The 21,198-nt window shown below is 41.0% G+C and overlaps 1 protein-coding gene across 1 annotated transcript; it reads left to right on the plus strand.

Moving 5' to 3' along the window:
• The first annotated feature begins 14,056 nt into the window (after positions 1 to 14,056).
• On the plus strand, positions 14,057 to 21,127 carry unm_hu7912 (un-named hu7912). The gene is made up of 2 exons (XM_054774957.1): positions 14,057 to 14,310; positions 16,543 to 21,127. Exon 2 carries the CDS (start codon positions 16,586 to 16,588, stop codon positions 19,793 to 19,795), a length of 3,210 nt encoding a protein of 1,069 aa, XP_054630932.1. The 5' UTR covers positions 14,057 to 14,310; positions 16,543 to 16,585; the 3' UTR covers positions 19,796 to 21,127.
• Positions 21,128 to 21,198: the final 71 nt, after the last annotated feature.

The raw sequence follows: 21,198 nt of genomic DNA on the forward strand, positions 1-21,198 counted from the left end.
GTTGATGATATGCTGAAATATGCACATGTCCAATAAAGTCGATGACCAACAAAATGAATTCTGCAGATTGACCAAACTTTATTATACCAGAGTCGTGTTGCTTATTTTTTTTTTTAACTTCAAAACTATCCTTCATTTCTTGGCACTTGAAATTATATATTTTTAAAATATTTTTTTTAAAAGTTAAGACAGGTAGACATGTGTTATTACTAATGTACTAACGTAGATTTGTCTCATTTAATATTCATTCCATTGTATTTGTAGCAGAACAGTATGACATAGTGTTTGTAAACGATAACTAAACTAACATCAAATAATAAGTAGTTAATAAATTAACTAATAAAGTTAACTAACCTGCAAGTTGAACTTGCAAGTGATACTCTGACCACAAGGTGGCGCAAGCCGGTATATTTTATACACTACTGCATTGCCTTCAACTGACATAAAGTACTTAGACATAATTCATAGAACTACTAGGAGCTTTGGGACATTTTTAATAATTAATTTATTCCTGCACAATCATATATATTCATACCTTTACATATTACTTACAGGCTTGCAAAAGGCAGATGTGCTTTTAAATGCCAAAGAATTGTTTTAATATGATGTAATTTATGAGAACTTCATTAACTGGACATGTGAAGTGAGGACAGTGACAAATTCGGTATTGTCAACAAAAAATGTAAAATTGAAACTGAATTCTGCGAGTAAGCACTGCACTGTTTTTAATGACATTTCGTATTTGAGATCAGCGATCCTTTATTATTATGTAATATTGGTCTTTCTGACAAGGACTCAAGTGTACGCCACAGAAAATCATGAATGATAAAAGGATGTATGAGTTCAGTAATGCATGTTTAATGCGTCTTTCTTAAGAGATAGCATGCTGTATAGTAAAATACCAGGTAGATTGTAAAAAAGAAAAACAGCCTTAATGTTATATTCCACATGATACTTTGAATTCTGCAGCTGCAGCTGAGGTCAATCGTATTAAAAGAATGATTTCATTTTAAAGCCATGCTGCATTCCTATAAAGTACAGGTGGCCCTCGGATTACAGTATGTACTAGTTCCATTCCTCGGCTGTGATGTAGGTCAAGTTTTGGCGCAAGTCGGATCTTATGCCTAAATCATACCTAAATTAACACCTAAATCACTCGCACTGTACAAAAATAAATGCCAAAGCGCTGGCAACATTTCCATGTCCTTACCAAGATCACTGCGCTGCTTAGTTATTACTGTTGCTTTTAGAGTTTTGTGTTTTCTGAACGTCTGTGAACGTGACGTGTTCTGACTGTGTGTGTGGCTGCTTGCGGAGAGGTCAGTAGAGTTTGCTGATGTTGTTTTGGTGTGGTTCAGCCGACGGTAGCCTGTGTTGTTTTTGCAATAAAGAAGTTGTTGATCTACCACCTCCTTGGCATTCTTACATCTGGACAGACGTTACAACACAATCTTTATTCTTAATTGTGGTCGTGACAGTCCTTTATTGAGAGCAGTGTGGCTGCGCTTGAGCCGACCATAGCGTATTCTTCCACAGCACACTGCGCTCAAGCAAGAATCATTTACGAATCATAATTCAGTTTGTTATTTAATTTATGGCCACAAAACAATATAACATGGCACACCGTAAGATATTACAGATATTTTCTGTACTGCACTGCTTGTTAAGCCAGTCAGCTCCCCTTGAATCTTAATTTGTCAACCAAACAAAACATTTTGGACATTTGTATGCTACCAACTTTGTATGAACAGTTTGAGAACTGGTCTTTTCTCCTCAAGTATGAACAAAGCAAGGCCAATAAAGGCATGATTGGTTGAACTCTGACCTCAATCCCATTAAATATGTGAGCCATACACACAGGGACCTTTGCCTCAACATAAAGGTAGTGGCCAGGTGTCCCAACACTTTTGTATATCACAACTTCCCGTATCTCCCATTGCGTTATAGGTTTTATGCAGTGTGGAACAGGTACAACTCTTCATCACTAAACCAGTGCATTTCTTATCTCTGTAAAAGTTTTCATTGCAGACTAAAGGAGAGCAAGGGAGGATGCGACGCGATTCTTCACTCCTGAAAGGTCAGTGCGGTTTTTATGGCGCTATATGCTGCCTTGCAGTCCTTACTTCAGATGCCCACCAGTCCATTTAACTGTTTCCTAACAAATCCAAGTTTGTTTATAAGTGCTGATGCCCATCTGATCAGAAGACTCGTGTTGTATTTCTTGCAAGAGTCACTATGCTCTTTTTTTTGTCAATCTTGACCAGTCACTGATGAACAAAGCCTTCCATTCATCAGTAAGGAACACAAAACAAGATGCTCTCCCACATACAAAGTGTTAGTTCCTCTCATCCGTCCTTTATAACTTTACAGGACTCAAGTCAAACACTCAAAGGAGTTGCTAGTAATAATTGTGCTGAGCTATAAACAAAAAAAGAAGACAAAGTGGGGGCACTCGCGACTTCTTCAAGAGAGGTTATTTTGAGAGTTGACCCATTTAAAGAGTCCTCAGAAGCTGAGAACACAGGTGCATCTGGATGGCTGCAGCTGCCAGTCACGTGTGTAATTACATACATGATGACGCAATTAAATCAACAATCTGTCAAAGCAGATTTGCATGTGTAATTTGATGGCTGGATGAGCAAAGATAAACTACCACGGGTTTAATCCCACCTTTAAATGTTTTGTTGTAGTCACATATTCCATTAGTAATAAAATATAAATAATGGCATTCTACTGATGCAATATTACTATCAAAGGTTCCATATTATACTATTTTTCAAGAATTCTAAATAAGTCTCAGAGGTCCCAAATTGGTGTATTTAAAGCAGTGGTTCTCAATTATTTTGTGTCATACACCCACTGGGGGACAGAAATGTGTTTGTGCCCCCACTGATTTGAAATACTATTGAAAAACTGATATATATTTATTTATCTGTACTACACAGACTGAACTCCAAACAAACCAGCGAAATGCACCAAAATGAAGAACAGTGAAGCATACAAGCGTAGGACAAATTCATACATGTTGGCAGGTCTGCACTATTATTGAAAGTCCTCCCTCCCCCAACACACACACAGTTCACCGCCCCCTCCATAATGCAAAACAACTTTCATTGTCTGTGTTTCTGTGAGCCAAAGACAAAGAGTTATTAGTCACCTTGAGGCTCCTCCATCAGCTTAGAAATCTAAGGGTAATAATGGACTCAGATCTGAACTTTAACGGCCACATTAAATCAATAACATCAGCAGCTTTTCCCCACCTAAAACATTGCCATAATTAAGGGAATAGTGTCCAAGCCAGATTTAGAGAGACTAATCCATGCCTTTGTCTCCAGCAGGCTAGACTACTGTAACGGCCTTCTCACCGGGCTCTCTAAATGAGCTGTAAAACAGCTGCAGTACATCCAGAATGCTGTTGCTCGAGTCCTGAGCCACGTGAGCCATGTTAGAGCCATATGAACCATCTCAGGCTCTGTGAAGCTCAGGCAGTGATCTCCTGCCAGAGTGCCCAGAGTCAGGACTAAACACTGTGAGGCTGCGTTTCAGTTTTATGCTGCCAGAATGTGCGACAATCCTCAACTTTGGCAATGTTCAAATCCAGACTGGACACTTCTATTCAACTGTGCATATGACAGCTGATAGTATTTTATCTGCACTTTTTACATTTTTTTGTTTTATGGAATTTTATGCAATGATGTAGAATGGATTTTATGTTTTAAGAAATTATTTTCGGAAGTGATTTTACCCTTCTTTTTTGTAAAGCACTTTGAATTATATTGTGCACAAATTGTGCTCTATAAATAACCTTGCCTTGCCTTATGGTCGTTTCCTGGTAAAAACGGGAGGCTTGCCTCTATGCAAATGATGCTCCCAACAGAAGACCTAACACGCTAATGTCAGTATTCTATTCATTCTGTCATCAGCCACTTAGCTGTGTTTGAATACTAAATAGTGACTTGTACCAGCTACTACACACAGCCTACAGCATCGGACAATCCGAGTTGGCTTTGACATTGTACTGTTGTCAAATGGAGGGTAAACAATATCCAATCTAAGAAGGGCCTCAGTGTTCCCTCCTCACGCAGGCACAAAAGCATTGTTGTCTCCCATTTGCAAAAATGTGACTTGAATGACAGCCTTGTGTTAAAAAAAGATACGAATGAAATCAGTCATTGTTTAAAGAACGATAAAACCGTGACTAATAACATTTTCTGCAAGTGTGATATGACAGCATCCCCTCCCCTTGTGATTACATAACAATTTCACAGGGATACCACACTGCGGCCACAAATAATTGTAACAATCAGAGGCACTCGGGGGCCGCACCCACCAAGAGGCCCTTCTCTTCATTTCTTCTTTAATAAACTTGCACAGACGACTGAGTCATTCTTTAGCCAAAATGGCAGATGAGGAAGGATGAGAGAGGAGTGTGTGGTAAAGATTTAATTAAGCCTCACCATGGGATATGCACAGTGACTCCAGAGAGCAGGACAGAGGAGTTTGTGTTTGCTCAGTGCAGCTGTGAATAATATCCACTCTATTCTTATCTTACATTGACCCACATGAGCGTGGGTTGTTGTCAAGACGTCTTCCTGTCTTCCAGTTCTCCTGGAGGGTGTCTCCTTATGGGAAACCTTATGGCAACTGAAATGTTAGCAGGACACATAGAATAGGATGGAGGAAGAAGATCCATACTGTCCATCCCTCGCAATGCACGGTTTGAGACTAAACCCAAATAAGCCCACACTCCATGATGGTATATTGCAGGTTTGCCCGTGATTCTGCACAATGACATGGATTTTATTTGTGTTTGGATAACTCCCATCATCACATTGCTTCATTCCCTTTGAAATCTATTCACTCTCTTTTGCTCCTACTCAGTGTGCGTTTCCATGGATACCACTCCCAAATGGTTTGGCTTGTTCACAAAATTCAATGTTGTTAGTGTTACTTGGAGTGGATGGGATTGTTCTTTTTTTCTGCACAGAGAGTCATCCGAATTTACCAAATAAAAAGAGCCAAATTTCAATTAAAAGCAATAACCAAAATTCTTCTTGGTGAATTGTAAGTGGCCTCAAAACCACTTCACTACCATGTTTCTCCAACTGAATGAACACACCATGGAACAGAGGTCATCAATTTACCTTTGACCAAGAGCTCGAATCTTTATCGGTAGACACTGCGAGGGACAGATGGTATGGTTAAATTTCACTTATCGTGGTCTATTTTGGGAACCTACCCCCCGTAATAAACGAGGGAACACTGTGTGTGTCTCTCTCGCGCTATATATATATATATATATATATCTAAACAAAGAAAAAGCAATGCCCATGTTAACCTGTGTTAAAAGCCAGTCCATAAAACTAAGATTTCAAATGCTCCAGTGATTGTGCAGCTCTAATGTTTAGGGGCAGGCCATTCCAAAATAAGACAGTGTAACAGGGACGGGGTGGTGTGAGGTGGAGCAGACCCGACCCAATGTGGCAGTGCAGGCGGGGCCTAAGGCCCACTGGTGTGTAGGTCCAACAGAGGGTGTCTTATTACATATATTAACACAGAAAAGTCTGGCAAATTAATACAAAAAGACCAGGTGGATTACTTTACAAAAATATATAACAATTTGATTTGCTGAAGACAAGTTTGACCGTTTCAATACAGTATTATCACTGTGGTTGTAATGTTAATTACATTATGGTCTTTATGACCATTATAAACATTTGCTGATGTAGGCCTGTTTGTTTCTGTTGCTTTGTGTTTGTTGTTGTGATTGTTGATGCTAGTGTTGTATCTCTAGATTGTTTCCCCTCTTGTCCCCGCAATCCCGCCCTCTGTCTTTACTCTTCTTCTCATCAGTCCCCTCCTGCTGCGGCCCATTCAAGTTTGCATAACAAACATCAAATAAAATCTATGGAATAGAAGAGTATTTTATACTTTTCCCTGACAGAGAAAGTCTGTTTAGCATGTAAGGGCATCTAGAGCAACAATACCATCTGCCCCAACTGGCCTTGGAGCCCCCCAATTTAAAAAAAACAACAAAAAAAACTTTATTTCACAAATTTTTCAAAGGACTAATTTGGGGGGTTTAGAAATAAGACAAATTCTGTAATAGTAACAGCAAAAGCAAACAAAATGCTAAAGAAAAAAAAATCTAAAATAACTCAAACACCAAACTCCCGATTAGATCAAGCTAAAGTGCATGTGCTGTACAAACCTGCTGTCCGTCAGGGCCAAAGATAAGGGGCTTGCTAAAGTGCATAAAGTAACAGATCTAAAGTGAAACAGGTAATTTACACCAAAAGGTCAACAGGTCGAGCTGAGACAAAGCACACACTGAACGTACATTTAGAGCAGAGCCAAACTTCCTAAAAACTGGCCATGGCTACACAGACGCAAGAAACGATTTCATCAAGAGCTAAAATGAGCATTCAGACAGTAACGTGAGAGCCAAAAAGACGAAGCAAGCAAAAATGGGTAACCTACAAGAGAGCATAAGGCATAACCAGGCATAACAAGACATAACAAGGCACTAAAGAAATAACATGTAAACAGCCTACAAGTATAAAGATAATGTGCACACAATCCACAAAAGTTACCTTCATTGCATTCCTTTACGGGGCAGCAGAAGTGATCCACACAGCTCAAGCGCCAGTGACACACCATGCCACGCCTGAAAGTGACTTAGAATGGACTTACACACCTTTAAAGCAAGCTAATTAGTGCAGCTGTGCACCATGTCTGTTAGCGATGCGTTCAAGAGACTGTGGGACTTTTACTGAACAGTAAAATAAACCACCCCATTACAAAAGCAAAGACCACTGAATCCAAGTCTGCGCTAAAATACATGTGCTGAATGGCGTGCATCTTATATGGATTGCCGAAAATGTTTGGATAGAGAGGATTACTTTGAAGACTTTAAAGCTTCAAGGGGACTTAGGGAATCCTGCATTGCTTATACTGCCAAGAGTTCCTAAAACCCTTTCCTGCTGTAATTAAGCCGTGGTGCACCATCAAATCTAACATTTACTTGCACAGAGTGCAACATTAAGTACACATGCACCATAATCTAAATAAGATGCACAAATTAATAATTTAGTTTTCTTGGTTATGAGAGGGGCAATATTTTCGAAACACCTCACAGTATAAAAAGTATCTTTGATACTGTTCATATAGCATTGCATTTGACAGGTGTGCTTAATAGTGTGGCATGTGTGTGCACGTGTACAGGACAGGAAAATGTATCTCCAGGAACAACCCAATAAAAAGATACATATATGTCTTTCCTAGAGGTCTAAAAACAATTATATGAAATATTTAACACTGAACGGGCTGCAGAAATCCTATGAATCTCTGGTGTTCTCTTACAACACAGTCAGCCGACATATGCTGGCCTTTACATTTCTGTCTAATGTGCTTTCTGTGTTTCCTTTGAAATTACAGTAGCTAGATAGATAGCCAAGCAGGCTAAAGACTAATCCATGACTCCGATTCCATTTGTTCATTGATCGTCTTATATTATCATTCATTAGTGGTGAGTACCTATACATTTGACACTTTAAATGCATTTAATGAGTGTGTGAGGCATATTTAGAACTTAAACCTTGCTTGTGTTGCGAGTGAACAATGGCACTTGAAGAGTGAAGTGGAAGGTTCTAGAGTTGAATGTAATCTAATATTTTACCACAGTCACTTTTATTGCAAATCATGATCAGAAATCAGAGAAGAACATCAACGTCAAGCTAGAAAAAGGGTTTGAAAGGCACGGCATGCTTGCCTGTTGTACAGTAATTCCAACAATGACTTACAGTAATTTCCGGTGTATAAGCTGCTATTTTTTTTCTTACACTTTGAACTCTGCGGGTTATACAGCGGTGTAATTTATGGCTAAATTCTAATCTCGTGACACATCCAGAACTACTACGAATTGTTTAAATACTGTGTCGCTCACGAGTCAGTGAGGAAACGGTAGCGCTTTCTTTGGCAGGAGCCAATCACGAGCTATCAGTGCACTCACAACGAGCTTGTCAACCCACTGGAAATCTCAGGAGGTCAGTATGTATAACAGATTAACAATATAACAGGCTGACTCACGGTGTCATCTTACAAATAACATTAAACTCATCACACAGCAACTTAGCACTCAAAAGGTATACCTAATACATATACAAACATGTACCAATACAAAATAGAAAAAAAACCAACTCTTTTAAAGTTTTCCCATAATGCATTGCATCTGAGCAACATATTCATTGGGATGCCGCAATGACGTCAGCCTCCCTCTTGGCTCTGGGCACACAATGCTTGAATATCAGTGAAGAATAAAGACATGTAAAAATGTTGGTCTTTCTAACAGTGGCGTGTATGCTGTACATTTTACCTGTATTATCACCTATTTCTAAATTATTAGGACTTGGCGGTTCGATCCTTGACTGCAGAAGCTATCTCTCAGGAAGTGGAATGTCTTATCTACAGTGGAGAAGGAGCCTGACCTGGTAGAGAAAGGTGGAGAAGTTCCGGCTAGTTATAGTCGGACTTACCTCAATGCACGGCAAGGGCTCTGGAACCAGTCCTTTCGAGAGAGGCTGGACTTTATTACAGTCTGGTGCTGCCAGCAGTGAGAGGCGACAGTAGGATTGGGCATCGTGTCTCGAGCATCGATGGGAACAGCGACAAACATTCCAATTCTCCCATGATAGTGCAATTTTTTTTTTGTGCAAATTTTTTAATTTCAATTCCTAGTTTCCATGGCCAGTCAGCCAACCGGAAGCAATAGTCGCGAACACCAACAAAAAAGAAGCTGGTGAGCACCAATGAAGAAGAAATGGCTACAATGTTTGTGCAATATTTGCAACACAATGATATCATGCAAAGGAGGGTGTCTATCTTATGCCAATATTGCAGAGGGTTTCAGGATGCTCGCTGATGCCTTGGAAATTCAGTGTTAATAGAGGACAGCAGCCACGACTGCAGGATGCAAGTTTATTCATATAGATGTATCTATTCATTCATCTATTCATTCATTATGTCAGCGTGTCTCTTTCAGCAAAAGTCAAGAGACCTTCTCAAACCACACAACACAAATACGAGCGAAGTGCACTCCATCCTGTTTACTTGGGATAACAAAATGGGGGTGTCAAAAAAAATAGCTTACACCAACACTGAGGCAGCAACTTATACCAGTGCCAATATGGTAGCTCAAGACTCATAGCTCATAGACAAACTTTTACAAGTTGTTTGATATTCTGCACCAGGTTAGTGCATATTTAAGTGCCTGCAGCATCCCACACTCACTAACACATAAACAACAGCAAATGTGGAAATGTTTTTAAATGAGCTTTTTAAATGTAAACATCTTTTGTAAAAGTGTACTCCTGTGAAAATACTGTAGATCTGTGAGAAATTAATAGTAAAGTTGATAAAAAGTTCCTATAATTAAAAAAATCACTAGGGAATTCAGACATTTCATCCAAAAAGAACTCTTAAACCATGGAAGCTTATTTTTGTTTGTGCTTGTGCACCAAAAAGCAGTTCAGAATACCCACCCTTTTTGGAGACCTTAGATGGCGTACTAGAGGCTGCTCCATCGGGGGTATTCCCTTGTTCTGCTGGGGGACTTCGTTGCTCACGTTGGCAGCAACAGTGAGAGCTGGAGAGGTGTGATTGGGAGGAACGGCCGTCCTGATCTGAACCCGAGCGGTGCTTTGTTATTGGATTTCTGTGTTCGTCCCTGATTGTCAATAACGAGCACCATGTTCAAGCATAAAGGTGTCCACATGTGCACTCGGCACTAGGACACCCTGGCTGCAGTTCAAGGATCGACTTTGTGGTTGTGTTGTCGGACTTGCGGCCACACATTTTGGATAGTCGGGTGAAGAGACCAATCACCAATGACCAACTGGTGGTGAGTTGGCTCAGATGGTGGCTTAGAATGCTGGTCGGACCTGGCAGGCCCAAACGCATTGTGAGGGTTTGCTGGGAACGTCTGGCAGTCCCCCGTCAGAATGCGTTTCAACCCCCACCTCTGGGAGAGCTTCAAACACGTTCCGAGGGAGGCAGCGGAGTCCAAGTGGGCAAGGTTCCATTCCTCCATTGTGGAATCAGCTGATCGGAGCTGTGGCCGTAAAGTGGTTGGTGACTGTCATGGCAGTAACTGTTGGTGGACATCAGGATGCCATCAAGCTGAAGAAGGAGTCCTATGGGGCTTTTTTGGCCCATGGGACTCCGAGGGCAGCTGACAGATACCGGAAGACAAAGCAGTTTGCAGCTCTGGTAGTCGCCGAGGCAAAAACTCAGACATGGGAGGAGTTCAGGGAAGCCATGGAGAACAACTTTCGGACAGCTTCGAAGAGATCCCGGATCACCATCTGCCATCTCAGGAGGGGGTGGCAGTGCACTGTCAACACCGTGTATGGTGGGGATGGTGTGCTGCTGACTTCAACTTGAGATGTCGTGGACTGGTGGAAGGAATACTTCATGATTTGCTTAAATATGTTCTATATTGTTTGTAAATAGGTTCTAAAAAAAATCATTTTTGTACTGCTCATCCACCATTTTGGGGATCATCTTTGTTGGGGCTGGACTTTGTTAGGCTTTGTCACTGTTTCTGTTTATTACGGACAGAATTTCTAAGCGCAGCCAGTGCGTTGAGGGGATCTGCTATGTTGGCTGCAGGATTGGGTCTGACATTTTGCAGATGATTTGGTTCTGCTGGATCGGTTCGCAGCCGTGCGTAAAGCAGCTGAGATGAGAATCAGCACCTTCAAGTCCATGTTTTTGGCACAGAAAAGGGTGGCGTGCCATCTTCAGGTTTGGGGATAAGATCCTGCCCCAAGTGGAGGAGTTTAAGTACCTCAGAGGGAAGGATGGAATGCCAGATCAACAGGCGGTTTAGTGCGGTGTCTGCAGTGATATGGACTCTTCATCGGTCCGTTGTTGTGAAGAGGGAGCTGAGCCAAAAGGCAAACCTCTCAACTTACCGGTCGATCTTAGCTCCTGCCCTCAACTATGATCATGAGCTTTGGGTAGTGACAGAAAGGACAAGATCGCAGGTACAAGTGACAGAAATGAGTTTTGTGGCTAGGCTCTTCCTTAGAGATAAGGTGAGAAGCACTGTCATCTGATAGAAACTTGGAGTCGAACCGCTGCTCCTCCGACTTGAGAGGAGCCAGATGAGGTGGCTCAGGCATCTGGTCAGGATGCCTCTTGGACGCCTCTTTGGGGAGGTGTTTAAGGCATGTCTGACCTTTGGGAGCCCTCGGGGAAGACCCAGGGCACTTTGGAGAGACTATGTCTCTCAACTGGCCTAGAAGTACCCGGGGAGAGGGAAGTCTGGGCTTCCCTGGTTCTGCTGCTGTTCCCACGAAATCGGATAAGTGGAAGATGATGGATGGATGAATGGAAAGTTATTACCGACTTATGGTGAATGGGATGTGAGATGGTCTATTTTTAAAGAAAAAAGGGAAAAATTAAAAATAATTAAAAAAAAACATGAAATTTGCGAGGCCATAAAAGCTGCAAATGTGCTGGGATCCACTGTATGGTTAAAAAAAATACAAAACTAAAAACTTATTTTTAATTAGCTTGACACATTTAGACTTTACAAGCTGGTTTGTGTGCATGGTCCTTAATGAAAGGTGAGATTTATTGACAACCATTAGAGTTACAGTTAAACAGAGTACAGTGTTCCCTCACTCTATCGCGGTTCTCCTTTCGCTGATTTTTTTTAGTGCTTCTTTTTTTTTAATGCAACATATGAAGGCGGTTTAAGAAGCCCTTTAAGAAGAATTGCATTGTGGAAAGTTGAGTGTCTCTCTCTCTCTGTCTGTCTCTCTCTCTCTTCCCTGTCTGTCTGCACCGCCCATTGTTTTCTGCATCCTCATTGGATGTAGACCATTGCCAATCAATTTCCTTCGTACTGCCCTGCCGTCCCTCCTGTGTCATCGCTAGCTTGCTTGCTCACTAGCTTGTAAATGAATCTTTGGTTCGAAGGACGAGGACTCCAACAGGTGGAGTCCTGCAGCAATATGTTTTAACAAGGATACAAAAACGCTAGAGTACAGCGGAATGGTGCCAGGACAAAAAGGCATGGTCATGTGTCAGACCTGTAGGTTGATCATTAAAATTCAAACGAAGCTTTGGAATTTTTGAGAGCGTTTAAACAAGACATAAATGTGACAAAATGGTATTGCCTGTCTGAGAAAAGTCTATAAAGTGTACGGTGAGGGGCTTTACAGCCTTAAAACATATATAATAATTGTAAAAAAAAAATGAAATTGGCTACCTCGCAAAATTCACTTGTTGAGGGCTATTTTGGGAAGCTATCCCCCGCGATAGACGAGGGAACACTGTATTGCTGCTTCAGCTTAACTTCGTTTCAGTTAACCGCATGCCCACATTCTTCCGTATGGCTCATTACGTTAGAGGTGCATGCATGAAAGTCTATATGAATAGTGGAAGCAGTGCAGAGTCCACCAGTGCTCAATAATGTTCATACGTTTGGTCGTGTGGGTGATTTTCCTGCCTTTAATAGATGCACTTCTAATCAAGGGAGAGCTATTGATTTCCAATCTACAAAGCCCTCAAGGTGCCTGAGACACCTGCTAGCAGCCAACTGACAGACACTTATGCCCGCAAACCAACAGCTGACACGAACTGATGCCAGTGTACAATGCTGCATGGGGCTGAGTCACACATGCTCACATATAATCCACTCTGGGGGGTACTGATTGCCACACAATAGAATCATTCTGAATCATATCTCACACATGCGCTATATCACAGATGGAGACTTGCTTTGCAGTGGAGTTTTGTGACAAGAATGCAGGAGATAATTCATGCTCTTCTTCAAATATTTGCGAACAATAAAGCTCTATGTTCTGCAACAAAATGATCTCCAGGCTGATCACCGTAGCTCGTCTGTTGTTGTGATTTGTATCTACTGTGGGAAAGCTTTGCTAAGCACATTTCCTGCAGCAGTCACTTGCCGTGGGCGGCATGGGGCTCACAGCCAACTGTCCCCATCACCAATTCAAAGGATGCAGACGCTATGACTATGGGGGAGACGTGTGTGTGATGCAAGCAAACAAAAAAAAAACAACTGATCTGTTAATCTGATGGAAAATCATTTAATTATATAGATGTATTAGTTGATGCATCATTTTTCTCTGGATATTCTGACTTCCTCCCACATCCAAAAAACATGCATGTTAAGCTAATTGGAGACTGTAAATTATTCATAGGTGAGAATACTTGTTTGTCTATGTGCACCCTGTAAGTCACTGGCGACCAGTCCAGTGTATACTCTGGACTGGGATAGGCTCCAGCTCACCCGTCACCCGAATGAGGACAAGATGTATAGAAAATGAATTGATGACTGAATGCATTTTGTTTGGATTTTCATGCTACCTTCCAGACTCCTGGAAAGACGGAAATCACCATAAAGCATTCTAATTGAAAGTAAACTGACAAACTCAATAACAGGTATGTTGAAGTTGAAATAGATGTATGGAATTTAACAACATGTCCCGGTAGAGTCTATTAATTTAGATAAATAATTTATTGATCATTTGCAGAAAATTACCTTGCTACGGCAGCCACATTTACAGACAGTATAGTACAAACAAGAATATATTAAGAATACAAAATTTCAATTAAAACAATTATAAGCAAAAAAAGAAAGAAAGAAAATACTAAAAATAACAAGAAATATTATTATGTATTACCAGTACTGTGCAATTAGGGCATAAATGTCACTGTGCAGGTTGAAATGTGCAATTATTAAATAAATACAGTACATATACACCGGTACATCTATTTATAAATGCTCATAAATATATATAAATACTAATACCAAGTAATTTACATTGGTAAGATGAAGTCTTAAGATTCAAGGAGGAATTAAGGATTTGTCTCATCCTCTGATACATGAATTAGCAAATTAAGTTTGTACAATTTTGTTCATAGTGTATCACCATGAAGGACGAGACCGCATCGCTGGAGAGGACCCCCCACAACTTACGTACGTAACCACGCCTCCTGACGCAGGCTCAGTACGCCTCCCTCTTTTTCCTCCATCACACAAACACACCCACGCACACACACGCGCACACACACACACACACACACACACACATGCTCTGTTCCACATTAGAGACGACTGAAGGGATCATGTCAGGGTGAAGCAGACAACATGTAAGACATCAGTTAGGAGCAGAGCTCGACGGATGGTGACTCTCGACAGGTGCGGCAGGCTGCAGCAGAACACACCGCCTCCTCACCATCTTCTCTGCATCTGATGTACTGCGTGGACAAACGGTAAGCCGAGTCCTTCACTCCGATCTTTTTATTTTTACAAACTTAACCCGGAGTCACGGCCCGGTTTTCCTCCCGCTGTTTGCGTCTTTTTTTCCTGCGCAAATGATGTCATTCGGGCCACATTATACGCAGGGCCGATCGTGCTGCAGCACAAAAATAAAGACAGTGGACTAAAAACACTTTACGCGGAACTAGTGTTTTTAAGCTTACTAAAGAGACGACGCTGCAAGGAACGGTTAACATCACCCCAAATACAGCAATACATGTTGCCAAGTTTAATAGGAGCATTAAGCTGGAGTGCACACACAAAACACACACAATGTAACATTGAAGGGTACCGTCGTTTCAAAAAACACAATTCTATTGCAAGTACCACAGCAATTTGCTGATTCAAAGTCCATTTTTCCTGAGATTTTGGCCCTTGTGTGGTGAAGGGTGCTGTAGCCATGGAGACAGGATGTGGCATGCGATTTTAAAACTTGAGGGGTGAGAAAGAAGCAAAGAAAGAATGAAAGAAAGGGGTTTGTTCATCTATTGAGGAGCTGCATTTGACCGTAAAGAGACCGTAAGCTTGCATTTAGTAAGTTTAGGCATATTTAAGCCCTTGCTGTCTTTCTTCGGTTCCACTACATTACACTTTACAAATGTCTATATTTGTCACAACTCAAACTTAAACTTTGTAAAAATTTCCGTTCCTGGCTTTCACTTATGCCACATACCCGAAAAGCAATCTCAGAGAAACCACCAACAATTTGAGTTATTGTGTGGTTATGATATATACATACGCATTCAGTGATAGCTAACATTAGTAGCTAAACTTTGCCAAATCTCTATTATTGGCTGACAACAAATATAACTAATTTGTGTGCTTGTGTATTACGTGGGGCGTGCTATCCTGTGTTGCAATGTCAGAGCAGGAAGAGGGCGAGTTTATAATCCGAAAGTTCGCCGCCCCCCCATGCAGTACCTAACCAAGGCAGACCTTTAAGACAACTCATACTGTATTGCGCTTACTAGTATACGTTGGGGCTGCTACACACTCACAGTTGACTATGAACACAATAGTATTTACCTTAACTCAGGGGTATTTTTCTATTGAGGGCCGCATATGGAAAAATCTAAGAATTTTGGGGGACCCTTTTGATATTTTTACATGTTATATAATATATATATTTTGTAAAAAGGATTAAAAAAGCATTATACATATATTAAAATACAAAGCTTTATGTTGTTATTAGTTGTTAGTATCAACATTTCAGTTTTTTTGTCTTGACATTGTGCCTTTTTTCTCTTTCCCCATTTTTTCTGTCTTTTTCCCCCATTTTATTTCATATCTACATTGTGCCGTGAGCTAATAAAAAACGATTTGCAGGCCACAAATGGCCCTTTGGACACCCCTGCCTTAAATGAGAAATCCAGGCCAAGCAGTGTGAACAATGACGATATGGTGAAAAGTCATTTTTACCCTAGTCCGTGATTTCTTTTTATTTGTAACCATTTTGTAGTTTGATTTATTCAACAAATCCGCATTTGCTCAGAAGTATTTTAAAAGAAGAATTATACAGCATTGTAGGTTTGGCTGTTGAGATTGTTCGTGTGTGAGGAAACGTGATATTTAGGTGTGCTGGCGAGACATGGCAGGGACATGGCTGGTCAGTTCTCTCTCATCACGATGAACAGATGGCAGCTCAGGGTTAGCTTGTGAGAGTGCCAACAAGAAAATCTATGTGTGCGTTACACACAAATATATTTTGTTAAATTGGCTTGTTTTGTTGTTATCATACCTAAGAATTATAAAACCTATCTACTATATTCCCCATTCTGCAGCAAAGATTGACAGCGTTTTTCATTAAATTGTTTTTTCTTTTTTCTTTAAACAGTAGTTCAATCCAGTAAAATACTATAAACAGCTCAAAGTTTGCTTCTTCATGGCTAAAATGGAGTGTCTGTCACAATAAAACAGAACAATTCAAAATGTGATGGCAATATTAAAACTAAGTGCAGAAGTCTGAGGACACCTTGGTGATTTGATGGCTACTCTCTTATTATCACTAGTGAATAGTAAGGCAGATACTTATGAGGATTATGTAAAGGATGCAAAAACAATTTGTACAAAACTGTGTGGAAGAGTGGCACACGGGCCAAGGCAGGACCTGTTAAATACATTTTTAGTGAGGATCTGGATAAACGTGCAGGTTCAGGAATTTATTTTCACTCTATTTCCTTCCTCAGGTTGTTTTGATATGTCGCACTGAATGGAGGGCATAGAAGTTCCATGAAGATGACCAGAACACATCCCCCTGATCTTCTGGCAACAACACTGCACCGGGACATTCCTCTATATCCAACCACCAAACACGCAGTTTCTCCTCACTCTTCTTTGCAATGTGACTTGAAGATGATTGATAAACCAGAAATCATTAACAAAAGACACTGCCGCAGCTTTGACTTTCTTGAATCACTGGACGAGGCCCAGTCAGTCTCTTCACCGATGGCGTATCCTTTTAAGCGAGCAGAACAGCAGACATTAAACAAAGACCTAACATGGAATGGACTAGATCAACAAGGACATCTTCGCTTCTCATCTCCAGATCTGTTTAACTCCAGGCAAATTCAGCAGCATGCCACCCAAGACAAAAGCAGCCATCTTACATGGTCAGATTCTGTAAATAGAAAAAGATCTAGAAGTGCACCTAGAATCAAATCCACCCTGACTCCTGTGCCCATCTCAGTGTCTCCTCTGGAGACCAGCAAGGAAAAGGACGCGCCACAGGCACCATCAGATACTTTGAGGGCCTCTGCGACTCAAAGAGAAGGTTATTCCTCCAACAGGGCTTTTTTGAATGAGGTCCACCCGATCAAACTGCAACCCCCTCTCTACGTCTCTGATTGTTTTGACGAGGATAAATCAGACAAAACAGCCATAACCCCTCACGTCAGGTGCCGTGTGGACATTAAACCAGATGCTGCTGTACTTCAACACACATCCAGACAGGTTCCCAACCTACGGCCTGAACGTCACCCTTGGCAGAGATATTCACAGGCCAGTAGCAGCCGGGGTTTGTATGTTCCTCGGCAGATTATCTCCTCACCCACACCGACTCCAAGTGAATGCTACAGTGGAGATTTCAGACAGGGATATCACTACACCACCAGCATTTCTCCCCTCTCTTACCAGCATCTAGACATGTACAGAATGCCCTCACCAGTAACACCATATCTAAATCAGGAACAAAGAGCTTACTCTAACCCAAACATCCCCACAAAATTTTTCTATACAGAGGACCCTGTTCGATATCCAGTACATCCCTATTCTAGAGCTTACTTTCAGGATGATAGATCCAGTTTAGCCAGCCGTGGTAGTACTATGACGAGTCAGTACGATCCAAGGAATCGATGGGTGCATACCCTTCCTCTCAGGTCATATTACACAGACCATTTTTCTAATCAAGAGCCAGCACACTCTGTATATAGCACACCCTACTCTACAAGTGAGGCAGGGTCATACTTCTCTCAAACCCCCACGAGCTCTTACTATGGCGATGATCACCGCTTCAATCCATACCACCAAAGTTGTACCAGTTTGTATTATAACAAGCCGTGTAACACTTTCGAGGAGCGGTACTTTCCATCGAGGCAATACCACACTGAAGGCCGCCGACGGCCCCGAATGTCGCAGGCTTTTTCAGATGACTGGTATCGCTCAAGTATATCTGGTTATTCTAACCAGTCTTCTCAGCTCACACCACCAAGAGTAAGAACAGACCCTGGTATACCCCCATGGTATAGTACTTATGGCACAGAGACAAGTAAATTAGGGGCAGAGTCCAAAAACCACTCCAAGTCTTGGGATAATATTCTATATCCCCACCATGAGAGAGAACAATCAGTGCCTCGTGGACGAAGCTATGAGAATCTGTTTTACCAAGCAAGCCATGGGGCTTCTCCCAATGTCACATCTCAACCTGTTATCCTTAATCTATCAAGTTCACCAAAGCGCTACGCTGCCTTGTCTCTCTCTGAGACCTCTTTAGAGAGAGGCCCGAGCAATCCGTGGAAGAATACCAAGAGCGGCCACTGGTTTGTGACCCCTGAGATCACCATAACTGACAATGACATATGCGCAGGCAACAGTGAGCGGCTTGGCGTGCACCCTGTCAACTGGAATACCCTGGAAAATGAAAAGAAAGCCGCTCCAAGAGTGATGGATGTCAAGAAGTCTTTCAACACAGAAATGACCAAAGAAAGGAAACACAACGTGTCCCTTCAGCAGAGTCTAGAGCAGCTTGATGAGTTGTTAGCTGACTTGGTTGTTGATTACAAACCACCAACCAGCAGGAAGTCCAGTGGGGACTTTTTGGATCAGCTTAAACAACTGATTACTGAAGATAATGTAAAAGTCAGGGAATCTTCTGAGATTGAAAATCTTGAATGTCTGAATACTCAACTCCCGTCTTCTAAATCCAGTCCTGACACAATCAAAGACCTTGATAGTGGATGTGATGCTTTACAAAGAAGCGCAGAAGAATGTTCTCCAGACCACAGCGTGGAGGACGAAGACGAAACCATGGTGTGTGCTAACAACAAATGCAAACATTCAGAAAGTATGTTCAATGCATGCTTGTACTACAAATCATGTCACAGTTGCTACACGTTTTACTGCTCACGAAACTGCCGCAGGGATGACTGGGAGACCCACAAAGAAAACTGTCTGTACGGCCGTGTGAGTAGTGTGTGTCGGCACACACTCAAGTTCTGCAGAGAAAATGCAGAGATTCATAAAGCCTTCTCTCGTATTGCTAAAGCTGGTTACCTCTCCAGAGGGCGAGGTGTCCTCTTTTTGGGTTTCGCCAATCCAGAGACGGCTGATAACTTTCTGCAGGTTGGGCTTGAGAGCCTTGTCATGTCACCCACATACCTATCCCTCAGAGAGCTGGATGGCTTTAAGGACAACCTGGGTGAATACTGCAAGGATTTGCAGCAAGCTGGTAATGAATATGACCCCAGTGAATGTTTCCTCTTGAATGTATCCATAGCTGTCGGTGAACTAGTGCCTAATAGACCATCACCAAGGGTCCAAACACCAACAGTTCGAAAATATGCAAAGGTATCCTTGGCTTCTTCAAGCCCAGATAAAAAGCTTGTGAAGAAGGATAGTGAAATTGAAACTCTCATTCTTACACCACCCCCTGGAACGCCGGACATTGATCAAGAGGGAGAGGAGGGAAGAAAAGCCAGAGAGGTGTGCTTTGTAAACATTCAGCGTGAGCTGAGGATCAGGGGAGTATTCCTTCGCCATGAGTACCCCAAAATCTATAATCAGCTATGTGAGTTTGTGGAGACCAACAAAAGGTTCACTCCAACAACTATTTACCCAATAGATAAGAGAACGGGGAAACAATTCATGTGCATGATTATGGCCGCATCAGAGCCGAGAACATTAGACTGGGTGGGCACCCCCAATCTGTTGGATGATATTATTTAGGATGGCAATGAGTAAGAATTACACTAAATGTATATATTGTAAATACATTTGATTTGGAAAATTGAAGACTGACAAAATATTTGCATTTGACCACTTCCCCTCTTTGCCTCATTGACCTTTTGCACACTTATTGACCTTTTACACACACAAACTCCCACACATGCTGACTGTTTTGATTCTCTCGCATTCAGAGAAGTTAACAGATTGCATGTAAAATGGGCACAGCACAACTATTTTGGTGTTTGAGATGTGAACGTGTATAATTTATCATAACTCAATTCCTGCTCAACAATGTATAAAGCACATTTACAGGTTATGCACATCTTGCGTCCACATAATCGACACAGACATGTCTAATTTAATATAGGTCCCGCTGAATTGTTTTCTCAAATCTCAAATTTGTATTATACCCTGCAATTGTAATTACGACTGTTGAACATTTGGAGTATATTGATTTATTTAGTGAACTATATTTCTGTGGCTGTTTTAGTTCATGTTTGATAGAAAATGAAGTACAGTCGAGACAGCCTTTTAGTTTTCCACCTCAGTTAGAATTTTACATGAAACTTTGTGTCATGCTTGAGTAACTTGCGTTGTTTGAAAGTGGCCTTCATTTAGGAATATGTATATGAAATGAAGTAATGTATAGTTTTAAGTCTTAAGAGGTTGTTTTAACAACCCTTTAAAATGATGGATTTATTTTGCTCAAGGCATGATATTTTTATTCAGATATTTTATTATTAATGTTGCTTAAAATCCAAGTTTAAAGAAATATTTATGAGCTCACAGCTGGTGCTCATAAATGAGCATATAAGTTATATATGTTATTGACTATATGATCACTTGAATCATACAAACTAATACTATGGTATGTTTTAGGCAATATGCAATAAAAGAGCAACAATGAAATACATTGAAAAATAGTTGTATTGTTGATATGGACTCATTCCTTTGACCCACGTGTTGTAAAGACTTGTTTTCATTGAAACATAAATGATGAGAATGTTCCCAAAATATCTGCAGCACTGAACCTAGATATGCCTGCTTCCATTGTCATTGCTAACTAAGCTAAAATCGCTCTTTTACTGGATTATATCTTTGTGCAAGACCTTAGAAATTTATATTTTGTGATGTTTATAACATATATAGACCTATATAATAAATGGAATTGAACGAGTGACTTCATGGGTTTACGTTTGTTTGTCATACACACATTCAGGTAACATATTTTTGTTGTAAATTGTACTTTATTAATATCTGTACTATCTCCCCCTTGACTTAGTACCGTTTGTTGGTTTTAGGCAGGAACGATCCAAATCAGGGACTGTTAATCACTTCCTTCGACGTGAAAGTGAGTACTTCGAAAAAAGAAGTTTGCTCAGAAAATTTCACTTTGATTTCAA

Source organism: Dunckerocampus dactyliophorus, chromosome 4 (genome assembly GCF_027744805.1).
Source record: "Dunckerocampus dactyliophorus isolate RoL2022-P2 chromosome 4, RoL_Ddac_1.1, whole genome shotgun sequence".
Taxonomy (NCBI): domain Eukaryota; kingdom Metazoa; phylum Chordata; class Actinopteri; order Syngnathiformes; family Syngnathidae; genus Dunckerocampus; species Dunckerocampus dactyliophorus.

Excerpts from the sequence above, each read along its gene's own strand:
- unm_hu7912 (XM_054774957.1), top strand. The coding sequence starts at position 16,586 with ATGAAGATGACCAGAACACATCCCCCTGATCTTCTGGCAACAACACTG.